The following is a 14058-nucleotide window of genomic DNA, read 5'->3' as shown; positions in this document are numbered from 1 at the left end:
TACCCTTTTAATTGATATCCTCTGAACCGCAACAGGTTTATGTAATTAAATTTTTACAGTTGCATTTATCTTAGAATAAAAAAATAGAAAGCTATCTTGTCGAAAGTAATAGTCAGAATTTGAACACTTCTCCACAATCCTCTGCACTTTTAGAGAACTTATACTAGTGTTTACAAATATAGATTAAAATACTCAAAGGAAGAACTAGCTCTGGCACCACATGCACAATTGTTTCTGGAGGACAAACGTCTTCGGTATGTATTCAGGCCTAGAAGTAATATTTGAGAACATTAGAAGAACCCTGCTGTATCAGACCCATAGTCCATCTAGTCCAACATCATGCCCCATAGAGTGGCCAAACAGTTCCTCCTAATGGCTTGCAACACTAAGGGGCATTTCCCACGGCTTAAAAATAGCACAATGGTAGCTGATTGAAAACGCTACTAATTTGCCATAACGCACGACGTCGTAAACAATCTGCAACAATCCTGAAACCGAACCGCCAAAAGCGCTTCGTTGTAGCGCTTCTAGGGGAATCCAGAAAACTGGATTCACCCTCCGGATAGCGATACACTCCTGCAACCAATCTGCAACACTAGCGCTAAAGACCTGTGCGTTACCATTGTTGCGGGTTCTTCAAAGTCCCTCCTCCCGAGCCTGTCCTCCAAACTTCCGGCGAACTGTTCGCCATTTTTTTTTTCTCCGAGCGAGCGGGGATCTACGAGGCAACGGGACAGCGACTGGCTTTCAAGCACGATCACTTTCGGAAATTCTGCCCGGACACCACAAGAGTTTTTCACAAGCACAGTGGCACACACCGTCACGTTCCCAAAATTTGCCCAAAGCTTAAAACCCCGTCTACCATCGGCCAGTCCTAGCGGAGTCAACGTACAGGGAGCATTTTAAAAAATTTTCCTCTGAGCGTGCCAACGAACGTTCGCCGCTCGCAGTCTCCTGCTTAGCTTAGAGGGGTTCAATAGACATGATTCGTGGTGATATCATGAGGGGCGGCTTATGTGTAGTGGGTCTTTGTGTGGTTCCCGGTGCGTGCTTGTGCTTGGGTGCGGACAACCCCTTCCATTGGCGGCTAGACCTCCGGCAAGCGGAGTTGCCGTCCCCCGTTCATTTTAAAAAATTTTCCTCTGAGCGTGCCAACGAACGGTCGCCGCTCGCAGTCTCCTGCTTAGCTTACAGGGGTTCAATAGACATGATTCGAGGTGATATCATGAGGGGCGGCTTATGTGTAGTGGGTCTTTGTGTGGTTCCCGGTGCGTGCTTGTGCTTGGGTGCGGACAACCCCTTCCATTGGCGGCTAGACCTCCGGCAAGCGGAGTCGCCGTCCCCCGTTCATTTTAAAAAACATTCCTCTGAGCGTGCCAACGAACGTACGCCAGTAACATGTCATGTTTGGTTGATTTATGCTGTGGCTGGTGAATATTATTGGGGAACTGCCGAGTACTGCCGCACTTGCTCTCGGTTGAACACCGGCATGCGTTTGTGTAATGGCGGACATTTTCCTAAAATGGCTCCCGCTGCATGTTCAAACTGCTCTTCTCGCGTGTAAACGAATACGCGCATGCGTTAAGTCAAACAACAAGGGCGCCAATCTGGCCATTAGGAGCAGATCCTGTTCCCGCGCGAGGAGTTTTGAACGTGACATGTGACCTGATGTGGCCAATGTGCGTGTCCCCTGCTGCCCTCCACCAATCAGGAGCCGGCTAGTCCCTTTGTCTTTGTGTGCGGGAAGGTATATGATCCGTTGCACCCTGCACCTCCCACCACCATTTTGCTCAGCTACTAGCGAAAGCAACATGGAATCGTCTTCTCAAGCCTCGTCCGTCCCTGCAACCGGCCGTGGCCCAACTTGGAGGGACGCGGAGATCAGGGACCTGATCGGGATTTTCTCGGAGGAGAAAATCCAGGACGCGTTCCAGTCCTCCCACAGGAATAGGGAGGTTTTTGAACAAGTGGCTATTAAGATGCGCGCCCTGGGCCACAACAGGACCGGCCTTGAATGCCGGTCGAAGACCAAGACAATGAGGGCAGAGTACATGCGTGCCGTGAACCATAATAAGGGTTCCGGCAACGAAAAGGTTACCTGCCCCTACTTCGAGGAGCAGCGCCAGCTGTACGGGGACGGGGAAGGATCCGGCAGGCCGAAGCGCGTCGGCCGGAGCCTTAAGGTGGTTCGGAAGCCGGCTGCCCCGGTCGAGGAACCACCCGCTGAGGAGGATCCCGGCGAGGGAACCTCGTCCAGCTTTCGCCCTCCACCCCCCGTCCAGCAACGAGCCGCGGAATCGGTAACGCTGGACCTGATCGCCATCGCTCCTGGGGAGCCAGAGGAGGCTCCTGAGCAAACGCCCCTTGCCTCCGGTAAGTGATTTTCTTTTTATTTTATATTTCCTTTTGAGCAAATGTGTGTTCTGACGTTTGGGCATCGTTTTCTCGTGTGTTCGTTGCAACGCATAAGATGGTAGGCTGTGGAGTGCTTGCTGTGGTTACTATTTGAAACGGTTTTAATTTTATAATTTTATAATTTAATTTTTAAAAGATTTTAAAAGAAGGTAGGCTGTGGAGTGCTTGCTGTGGTTACTATTTGAAACGGTTTTAATGTTATAATTTAATTTTAATTTTTAAAAGATTTAATAAGATGGTTGGCTGTGGAGTGCTTGATGTGGTTAGTATTTTAAACGGTCATGTTTAACCCACAGCCCCAAAATATTTGCTGCATGCCTCGCCCATAGGCCTTCTGCAGTACTTTGGCTCACTACTTTGGGAGCTTGCTTTGTGGTTCATGGTGTATGCTTGCTCATTTTTCACTATTTTCTGCTCTTGTCCACAGAGACACAGTTGCCAGGGACGGGGCCCCTAGAGTCTCCAGCAGCACCTGACGTGGATAGTGATTCGGGGGCATCAACTAACATTGGTAAGTATTAGTAAAAATAGGGGGGGGGCTGTTTTAACTGCTTTGTGCTTTTCTGTTTGTGCAGGGCAGCAGCACTGCTAAGAGAAAGAAGAGAGTCCCTCTGCGTTGCTGGTGTAGGCTTTGAAGCTGGCTTTGCCACCCTTTGGTCCTAGATCTGTTTTTTTTCCTTTTTTTGCAGATTTCATACCCGGAACACAGGAGGAGGAACAGCCTGGGGTGCTTGGACCTCCTGCCCGGCGCAGGCGGATACAGATTCAAGATGGTGAGCGTGCATGACCTGTTCCTTTCGAGCCATAGCTGCAGGACAATGTCGCTAGGCACTAACCATGTGCTCCCTTTTAATTGTTGAGAGTCCTGCTGTGAAAGTAGGCAAAAGTAAAAGCACAACATGGGCAAACAAACAATAGCCATGTGCTCGCCGGGGATTGTTTAAATTCTTGGCAGGAAAACACGGGGACAAAAAAGAACACCATGTCCACCATGGTGTGTTTTGACTTTTTTGATGTTACTAACAGTTTTGTTTCTCATTTTTTGCCAACAGAGGTTCTTTCAGATGAGGAGGAGGAACCACCCCTGCCTCCAGGCAGCCCACCACCTAGAGGTGCGCTCCCAGCAGAGGAGAGGCTTACGAGGGAACGCGGCAGGCTGAGGCGCGTCTCCGTCTTGACAAGCGTGGGAGAGAGGCTCCTTGAGCACTGCTATGAGGAGTCACGGCGTGCCGCGGCCGCTGACCAAGCCATGCTCACACTCATTGCCCAGGAGGGGAGAAAATTGAGGGCAGTCCTTAGAGAGACAAACCAAATCCTACGCGAAGGCGTGGAGGAGGTGCGACTGATAAGGAGACTCATGGAGAGGGCTGTAGCGGTCATGGAAAGGGCCTACCCTCCACAAATCGCCCCCCCACCACCACCCACACCAACACCACCACTTCCAGCACCCACCCCACCAACTCCCTCTCAGAATGCCTCCACCCAAACAAGAAGGAGGACTATTCTCGGAAAGAGAAAAATTAAACCAGCAGACAAGTACTCCCCCTCCTAGTTTTGCCCACTTTTTCTATTTCATGTTATCTGTGTTTTGTTGTTTGTTGAATAAAGTTTATATTTTTGACTCTGTCTCTGTGTACCCTACTGTAGAATCTGCAAGGCTGAAAGCGGCCTCTCTAGTGATTGTGTATATTGTGGTACTGCTGTGTGGGTTGGAGGTTGGAGGGGTGTTAGTTCAAGGAGTTTTAGGAGTGTGGTGTGGGGTTAAATATGTGCGAGTTTAAGAAGTCACACTGGAGTCTTGTTATAAAATTTGCAATAACATTTTATTTTAAACAACATTTTAACAGGGGAAAAACATTAGGGAATGAAACTTGGAGCCCCACCAGCACCACCCCCCCCCACCCCCCTGGAAAACCTATTTTTTTTAACAAAGGTATACATTTAACAGGGGAAAAACATTAGGGAATGAAACTTGGAGCCCCCCCCCCAACCCCTACCCCAAAACACAAACAGGAAACAAAACTCAGTTCCCACCGCTCCCCTCCCCAGCCCCTTCCATCGCCCTAACTCTCCTGCACAGCCGTCCCACGGTCCCCCTAACTTTGCGCCGGAAGAGCTCTTCGTCCTCCTTCTTCTTAACTGTGGGGAGGGAGAAAAAGTACACATTAGTACCACACATATTTTCAAATTTCTTTAGTTTACATGCATACACTTTTAAGTGGCCTTAGCCACAGTGTGAGATGAGTTGGGCAGTGGGGAACATAACCTACGTTCTTCCGCCTCCCTCTGTTGCCTGTGCTGCTCAATCTCCCCTTTCAGCTCTGCCACTTGAGCCTCCAGGGAAGTAACTCTGGCCTCCATGGCACGCAGCCTTGCCTCCACAGTTTCAGCTATAGAAATCAAACAAAGAATTTGATCACAGTCCAAAAGGAAGCATCACATCAGGCTCCCATATGGCTCCGTGTGGGTACACACACATGGGTCTCCCTCACAGACATAAAACTCTCACCTGCAGCCTGTCCCGAGGTGGAAGGTCCCTCTTCCTCCCCCTCCTCACGCTCAGGTGCTGTTGCCAGCTTGGATGGTGATTGTGTGGCTGGGCAAAGAAAAAGACAAATCATAATTAAAAGCACACAAAACAGAGATGAAACACAGCTGGTGGACACACCACAGTTAGAGTCTAAGCGCATAACCAAAGTGGTTCTACAGTACTGGCTGGCTAAGTCTGAGGGGGTTGACAGCATCTAAATACTTTCTCGAATTTCATTGGGGACAGTAGGGGAAAGAGGCAGCTAGTCATTCCATGCATGTTTAAGGGCAAAACACAACGAGGGCAGCACTCACCCATATGCCTCCTCATGTCCAGGGGGGGCTTCCCAGCCTTCTCCCATATTTTAACCATCTGGTCGTGGAAGACCGTCCTCCCACTTGGCTGCGGGATCCCCCCCCACTGTTCCAGACTGTTTAGGAAGTCCAGCTTAAGGCGCTTGAATTTTGTCCGGACCTGCTCCCAGGTCCGGACGTAGCCCCTCTCCCTCAGCTTTGAAGCCAACACCAGGTAGGCACCCTTGGTGTGGCAATGGGTGCTGGCCATTAGGCGGCCAACACTTTTTGATTGTAGCACAAGCTCCAGAAGTGCCTCAGCCTCGGCGCGCTGCCAGAAGGAGCCCTTCCGTGGCTTCGGCATCTTCGGAATGACGGTTAGGGAACGAACGTGCGTTGCTCCGATCGACCACCCCGTTTTTTAAATGTATCAAAGCTGCCCACCAATAAAATTATTCCTTGGAACATGAGTGGATTGATCCTCCGGTTTGACAGGGGTCGCCAATACTTCCTGGCTACCCGCCTCCCCGAACTTTCCCCATTCAGCGCTTCCGTATTGTGTTTGTCAATTTCAGTGGGGAGTTAGCATTTAGGGCTGTCAAAGTGCTTTTGGACCAGAGAATCCCCGTTTTTTTGCTGGCAAAGTACACAAACCGCACAAGACAAGGTTAAACAAAGAACACAAAACTTTATTCAACAACAGAGTAGGAAAAACAATTAAACACGCCTCCTGTTTCTGTAGATGTGGGTGGCTATGGCGTCCCGAACCTTGCACCCCTCAGCATATATCCTTTTTCTCCTTGCTTCAGGGATGTCCTGTGTATCCTGAAGGACTACAGGTTCAGGTTCGTCCTCAGGGAAGGGGATGTTATGTCCCTTGTCCTCGCATATGTTGTGCAAAATCACACATGCGATTATCAGCGGAGTCACATTGTCAATATGTACATGGAGTCGTGACATTAAACAACGGAACCGTGACTTCAAACGTCCAAAGGCACGCTCCACTACATTCCTTGCCCGGGAGTGACTGAGGTTGTAGTGGCTCTGCACGTCCGTCCTTGGCCGCTTGTAGGGAGTCATGAGCCAGCGTCGTAATGGGTAGGCTCCGTCCCCGAGGACCAACGCCGGCACACGCACGCCCTCAATGGTGGCGGTGGGGTTTCCTGGAACAAAGACCCCTTCGTCCATGGCTTTCCTGAGGTTGGATTCCCTGAAAACAAGGGCATCATGCCTCCTGCCACTCCACCCCACCTCGGCATCGATAAACCGGCCGGAGAAGTCCACTGTTCCTTGCAGGAGAACAGAGCAAAAGTCCTTCCTGTTCCCGTACTCTTTTATGCTTCCCCCGGGGGCACGGATAGGGATGTGGCTTCCATCGACGGCCGCAAAACAATGCGGGAATCCAAGCCTGGCAAACCCGTCCATACTCTGGAATAAGGGAAAGAAAAGAATATAAGCCATGGCATGTCAGCGTGGGGTGTATCGCGTCTTCGTTGCTGACCTGTCAAACAAGAAAAAAAATTTAAAGGGCAAAGGGGATAGAATGACACTCACCGCTCCAAGCCGGTCTCCGAGGCACACGACTTTGCTGAACAATTCCGCCTCCATGGCGAGGCAGAACTCCTTAAGGATATCGCCAACCGTAGTGACTCCGAGTCCGAATTGCTGGGCTACTGTCCGGAAGTACTGAGGGGTGGCCAAGTACCACAATGCGGCAGCCACCCTTTTTTCAACTGGAACGGGGCGCCGCATGCCAGTGACTTGCCTCTCCATGCGTCCACGTAGAGCCTCCACGAGTTCAAAAAATGTCCCCCTCGACATCCTGAAGTTGGCAATCCAGTGGTCATCATCCCAGCGAGTCCACACAAAATTCTCCCACCAGTCAGAGGATCGTTCGTCCACCCAGAACTGTCTGGGGAACCGGACCTCTGCCAGAGCTTGCCAGCGTTTCTTGGCCGCCATGGTTACCCTTACAGAACGTCTTCTGCTGCTGGTCAGCGTTCCGGCCACCCGTTCTCGGTACTCCGCGATAGCAGACGTCCGACGCGACAAGGCGATATTCATGCGCTGGACCACCGCGAGCATGTAAGCCAGCAATTGAAAAATAAGCCTCTCCATTGCAACGTTGACCTGTGCTGCGGGCAGTAGGCTACGCAAACAAAAGAGTGAGGCCGACCGCGTGTCTGCCCAGGTGCATATAAGCAGGTAACCTGTGGGCGTGTACTGTGGGCGGGGATTAACCAATCAAACATGTCAATGCATCTGGTTCCTAGAAAACAATAGAAAACACGTTCCAAGGGCGCCAATGATTGGACGATAACGCGTTGCTACGGGGTTTCCTGGGTTTTTTAAAAAAAAAGGGAACCCCGACAAGTTCGGCTTCAGGGTCGAGGTCAAAGGTGTGCCTGCAGTTTGATTGACGGGCACGGGAGGCCAGAAGCGCTAAAAAGGGACCTCCTTTGTAGCGATAAGACGGAGAACCGGAAGCCTGTGGGTTACGAAAGTGGCGAGAAGTGAAAGTGCCAAATTCCGCAAAAACCGCAGCTGTGCATTACGGGCACGGCTAGTTACATTTCGCTACTTGAAGTAGCGCTTTCACAAACGGCAACCAAATAGCAACTTTGAGCTCTGTGCGAAATGGCCCTAAGAGCCTTCCCCTGATGTTGCCTCCTGGTTCTGGGATTCAGAGTCTAAGTGCCTCTGAATGTGGAGCTTCCCCTCAATCACCATGGATAGTAGCCATCGATAGATTTATCCTACATGAACCTATCTAATCCTTTTTTAAAAACTTTTCATTGCTGTGGTCGGCTCTACATCTTCTGGCAGTGAATTTTACATTTTAATCACTCTCTGAGTAAAGCAGTATTTCTATTTGTCTATCCAGAACCTATTGCCCAGCAACTTCATTGGATATCCTTGAGTTTTAGTATTTGGGGAGAAGAAGAAAAATTTCTTTTTGCCAACTGTCTCTATCCCATAGTAATTCTATAAACCTCTATGCTGTCCCTCCTTAATCATCTCTTTTCTAAACTGAAGTGTCCCGAACTCTTCAGTCTTTCTTCATCAAGAAGGAGCTCCACCCCCGTAATCATCTTGGTTGCCCTTCTCTGTACTTTTCCTAGCTCTGCCATGTCCTTTTGGAGATACAGTGATCAGAACTGTACGCATTATTCCAAATTAAGCTGCACTGCCTACCTATTTATTTGCAATGACAATCTAAAATGAGGGACTTGATGACAGCCGAACTGATGAAAGAAGCAAAAGTCTTCTTATCTTACAGTGAGAAGAAAAGATAGATTTTGGGACGAGATAAAACATGAGGATGACATAGTCTTTATAGGAAGATTACTATAGATTTGTGAGTATATTTTAGATCTACCAAATTTGTCTTAATTACTGGGCGATGTTGGGTTTTTTACAATTCTGTATTTGTTCCTTATTAAATTCCAGAAATATCAGCATCATTGAAAGAAAATATTTTCTGCATGTACGAAGCGAACCTTTACTCTTGCCCCATAGAAATTCTGTTAAATGCATTAGGTCATTACCTCAGCAAGCTCCTTTGAGTATAGCTGTAGATCTGACCCATAAATACTAAGCATTTTTTGCTGCCCCAAATAATCAGTGTAACAAGATATAAACTTTATCTGGCATGTTATGACTTGATCTAAAAGCTATAATAAAAAAGATGGAATATATAGGTACAACTGTATGTGTATTAAAAAGGATTATTCATCACCAAAAAAGATGTTACCTTAAATTATAGTGCAGAAAAAGATTAGGTAGCTATTTTTAAAAGCATCTACTATATGTATTAATGACCAATGACAAATTTCACTACTTTGAATTTGTGCCTGTACTTTGGGGAAACAGAAAGAGGTGGGATCCCTGCTGACTGGCAATCTTTAAAAGGTGTTGTTGGAAGGGTAAGACAGATGCCCTTTATACATTTCCCCCACTCTGAGGTAAATTTTCCCTTCCAAATGAAAAGTTGTCCCCTCAGAGACTAACCTGCTTTTTAGTGTGATTTTCTGTGATAATAAAGAAGCTCACTGTCTCACCCTTTCAACGGTTAGATCTTTTGGGTTTTACTCAGACCTGGAACATTTTGGGAATCTGTAGAGACATCCTTTCTTTTTTAAAAAATAAAATAAACCTTTGCTAGAATGGCACTGAGGCATTTTTACCAGCAAACAAATTGAAGATTTTATTTACTTGCCGTGAACGGCATTTCTCTCTGGGTTCTAGGACTCCATCGATGGGTGGTTCTCACCATTGGTGCTAGGGAGGCAGGACTTAAATTTACTTCCTCTTCCTGTCTCCTCTTCTTCAGTTTTGATCCTTCCAAAGCTCAGGGAAACAATACTCCAAAATTAACCATAACCATAACTATCTGTGAAAAACTTAATATTTTTTTGTAATAAGAACATGAAACAGAGGAAGAGGAAGCAGAAAAGAAGCTCTGAACAACTAAATACCAATATTCCCTCTTTAACCTGTCTGATAATGACTATAACAGGATTAATTCCCAGATGATGCCCAGGGTGAGCTGGATGGAGTACTAGAACTCAGGAACCCAGCCCCTCATGATAAGTGCCAATGGGCATTCTCCTCTACTTCTAGGACTGCATCCTTGATGGGACATGCAAGAGTTTACTTTGTCCCGGGTGGGATTGTGTCTTCTGAATCTAAGACTTGTAAAAGAACACTTCTGCCAAAGGTAGTGTCCACTGCGCTATAATCATTACGCTTATAGTGCCTTATAAATGTAGAAATCAAAGACCAAGTAGCTGCCTTGCAGATCTGTTCTACAGAGGCAGAATTTATCATGGCAACATTTGTTGCTGCCCCTCTAACTGAATGAGCTGTAATGCCATAAGGCAGGGGTAGTCAACCTATTAGGAATGCCTTAAGGGCCCTTTGTACATCTGATTTCTGCCACAAAACTTCTTTAGGATGTTTAGGTTCAGAACAGAATGTAGGCAAATTGATTTCCTGCATCCTGTGGAATCTAGACTCCACGTTGGGCGTGGATTGGTCATCAAAACCACCTTATCTATGTGGAACACACAGAGATCTTTCCTAATGGATAAGGCGCTTAATTCTGAAATTCACCTAGCAGACATAACTGCTACTAAGAAAATAACCTTGAGTCACAAATGCCTCAATGAAATATCCTGTAAAGGCTCAAAAGGTTGTATCAATAATGCTGATAGTAACATGCTCAGATTCCAGGTTGGGATGAAGGGTTTGGGGAGAAACTACAGTGGCTCCCCTCAGAAACCTAGTAACACGAGGATGTTTGGTTAATGGAAACCCTTGGATCTTCGGGAAAACTGTTGCCAAGGCCGCCAACTGTCTACGTAAAATGGGAAGTTTTAAACCTTTATCCAATCCTTCTTGTAAAAATTCCAACACAACCCATAACAAAGGTTTTAAAGGGTCCCGTATTTTTCCTCTGCACCACCTGACAAATACCTTCCAAGAATAATTATATATCCTAACAGTGGAAGGTTTTCTGGCCACCAGTATTGTGTTAATCACCTTTTCACTAAGGCCACACTTTAGCAGAGCTGACCATTAAGTCTCCATGTGGTCAGCTGTAGCCAGCCTGGATCGTAATGCCAAACTGGCCCCTTTGTCAAGAGATAGAATCATAGAATCATAGATTTGGAAGGGGCCATACAGGCCATCTAATCCAACCCACTGCTCAATGCAGGATGAGACCAAAGCATCCTAAAGCATCCAAGAAAAATGTGTATCCAATCTTTGCTTGAAGACTGCCAATGAGGGGGAGCTCACCACCTCCTTAGGCAGCCTATTCCACTGCTGAACTACTCTGACTGTGAAAAATCTTTTCTTGATATCTAGCCTATATCGTTGTACTTGAAGTTTAAACCCATTACTGCGTGTCCTCTCCTCTGCAGCCAACAGAAACAGCATCCTGCCCTCCTCCAAGTGACAACCTTTCAAATACTTAAAGAGGGCTATCATGTCCCCTTTCAACCTCCTTTTCTCCAGGCTGAACATTCCCAAGTCCCCCAACCTATCTTCATAGGGCTTGGTCCCTTGGCCCCAGATCATCTTCGTCACTCTCCTCTGTACCCTTTCAATTTTATCTATGTCCTTCTTGAAGTGAGGCCTCCAGAACTGCACACAGTACTCCAGGTGTGGTCTGACCAGAGCCGTATACAATGGGACTATGACATCTTGTTATTTTGATGCGATGCCCCTGTTGATAGAGCCCAAAAAGGCATTCGCCTTTTTTACCGCTGCATCACACTGCCTGCTCATGTTTAGTTTACAATCCACAAGTACCCCAAGGTCTCGTTCACACAGTGTTACCTAGAAACATATACCCCATCCAGTAGGTATGCTTTTCATTTTTCTGACCCAGAAGCAGAACTTTACACTTATCTTTATTAAATTGCATCTTGTTCTCATTTGCCCATTTTTCCATTGTGTTCAGATCTCGTTGAACTCTGTCTCTATCTTCTGGAGTATTTGCCAGCCCTCCCAATTTGGTGTCATCTGCAAACTTGATGAGTAGTCCCTCCACCCCCTCATCTAGATCATTAATAAATATGTTAAAAAGTACCGGACCGAGCACCGAGCCCTGAGGTACCCCACTACTCACCTCCCTCCAGTCTGATGAAACACCATTAACAACAACTCTTTGAGTGCGGTTCTCTAACCAATTCCCTATCCACTTAACTATCTGAAAATCCAGATTTCAGTCCTTCAATTTATCCTTCAGAACATCATGGGAAACCTTAGCAAAAGCTTTACTAAAATCCAAGTAAACGACATCAACTGAATTCCCACGATCCAGCAAACCTGTCACTTGGTCAAAAAAGGAAACCAGGTTGGTCTGACAGGACCTGTTGGAGACAAATCCATGCTGACTTCCTTGGATCACCAAATTGTGCTCCAGATGTTTGCAGATTGCTCCCTTTAATATCTGCTCCATTATCTTCCCCACAACAGAGGTCAGACTCACTGGTCTGTAGTTTCCTGGGTCATCCTTCCTTCCTTTTTTGAAGATCGGGATAACGTTTGCTCTCTTCCAGTCCTCCAGGACATCTCCAGTCCTGAAATAGGTCCCAAAGATGATGGACAAGGGTTGTGCAAGTTCTCTGGAAAGTTCTTTGAGCACTCTCGGGTGCATTTCATCTGGCCCAGGGGATTTTTCTTTCTTAGTTCCTCTTGAAGTTCTCTGTTCACCCAAATAGGCTTCTTAGAGCTCCTGCCGTGCTTTCGTCTTTCTGGGATAGTCATTGATTGAGCATGCAATAGCTCAATATAGATCCAGTATAACCGGTAAGGACAGGTATCTTCCTATGTTAGATGCAGAATTGTTGTGAACCATGGTCTACATATCCAATAAGGAGCCACTAGGATTACCTGTGCCCCCTGTTGTCTGACTTTTCTGAGTACCTTGGGAATTATCGGGAACAGAGGGAATGCATGTAAGAGACCATGCCGCCATCGAGCCATCAGGACATCTATCTGTTCTGCTCTGGGTTGAGCAACCCTGGTGAAGAACTGAAGTCAGAGAGCATTCTCTTGACTGGCAAATAGATCTACCACTAGATTGTCAAAATGTTCCACAATCATTTTGAATACATCCCGATTCAGGGACAATTCTGCTTCGGAGATCTCCTGGCGACAAAGCCATTTGGCCTGTATATTCAATACACTTTTGATATGTTCTGCTCTCAGGGACAGAAGAGTGTCCTCTGCCCATTGTAAAATCAGGATTGCTTCCTTGTGAGGTGAGAAATATCCCCCCCCCTTGTTTGTTTAAATAAGCCTTGGCCACAATATTGTCCATTCTTACTGGGACATGCTTCTGTTGTAATTTGATTTGAAAGTGTACTAGGGCTCTGGATTCCAATAGGTTTATTTATTTGTTTGTTTGTTTGTTTGGGTTTCTATACTGCCCATTTCTTTGCAGCTCTGGGCGGTTTACACTGAACATTATATAACTTACATGGAACATTAACATGTTTAATGGGAACTCCCTCTCTTGTGCTGACCATTTCCTTGAACATGCCAAGTCTCCAGAGTGGCTCCCCACCCTGACAGACTGATATCTGTGAACAGGACTAATTCTTGTTCTATCACGAAAAAATGTTTCTGACTGAGATTTACCATTTCAGCCACCACAAGAGGCTGCTCCTTAGAGTAGGAGTTAACCTGACTCTGATGTTTGACTTGGATGTTATTTTCTCCTGAAATGGTCTTAGAAAGGACTGTAAAGGACATAGGTGGAATCACCCTTATTGCAATGCTACCAGAACTCCCATGAGTGTTTGCTACCAGAACTCCCATGAGTTTTCCTAGTGTCATAAATGAAGTTAACTTTTCTCTTACCACAATCCCCACCAGATCTCTGGTCTTCTTGATCTTTTTGTTTGGCAAAATCATTTTTCCTTGTTTTGTGTTCAATAAAACTCCAGATGTTACAAGCACTGGATAGGAACCATGGAATTATTTTCCAGATTGACTAGAAATCCTTCAGAGTGGCAATCACTTTCTCTGCGTGTGACACTGATCCTTGTGCTGATGACACACGGATCAAGACGTTGTCTAAATATGGATGTATTAACACCCCTGACTGGCACAGTGCCACAACTGGAATCACCATCAACTTGGTGAGTACTTGAGGTACAGTTGTGAGACCAAATGGTAGTGCTTGAAACTGGTAGTGGGCATCCCCCAAACAAAAATGGAGAAACTGTCTGTTTCCCAGAAACATTGGCACATGGAGGTATGCTTCCCTGAGGTCCGGGGAAGTCAAAACTCCTCAGGGTTGAG

At 46.7% G+C, this 14058-nt stretch overlaps 1 protein-coding gene across 1 annotated transcript; it reads left to right on the top strand.

Annotated features, from left to right (window-relative positions):
• Positions 1 to 397: 397 nt before the first annotated feature.
• Positions 398 to 4273, top strand: LOC143838072 (uncharacterized). The gene is made up of 4 exons (XM_077338832.1): positions 398 to 2373; positions 2843 to 2926; positions 3105 to 3188; positions 3468 to 4273. Exons 1-4 carry the CDS (start codon positions 1752 to 1754, stop codon positions 3965 to 3967), a joined length of 1290 nt encoding a protein of 429 aa, XP_077194947.1. The 5' UTR covers positions 398 to 1751; the 3' UTR covers positions 3968 to 4273.
• Positions 4274 to 14058: the final 9785 nt, after the last annotated feature.

This window comes from Paroedura picta, chromosome 5 (genome assembly GCF_049243985.1).
Source record: "Paroedura picta isolate Pp20150507F chromosome 5, Ppicta_v3.0, whole genome shotgun sequence".
In the NCBI taxonomy this organism is placed as follows: Eukaryota; Metazoa; Chordata; class Lepidosauria; order Squamata; family Gekkonidae; genus Paroedura; species Paroedura picta.
The sequence above is the reverse complement of the archived record's forward strand: the minus strand, read 5'-3'. Positions and strand labels throughout refer to the sequence as shown.

Excerpts from the sequence above, each read along its gene's own strand:
- LOC143838072 (XM_077338832.1), top strand. The coding sequence starts at position 1,752 with ATGATCCGTTGCACCCTGCACCTCCCACCACCATTTTGCTCAGCTACT. Across the intron at positions 2,374-2,842 it reads GCAAACGCCCCTTGCCTCCG|AGACACAGTTGCCAGGGACG; the intron begins GTAAGTGATTTT and ends TCTTGTCCACAG. Across the intron at positions 3,189-3,467 it reads GCGGATACAGATTCAAGATG|AGGTTCTTTCAGATGAGGAG; the intron begins GTGAGCGTGCAT and ends TTTTGCCAACAG.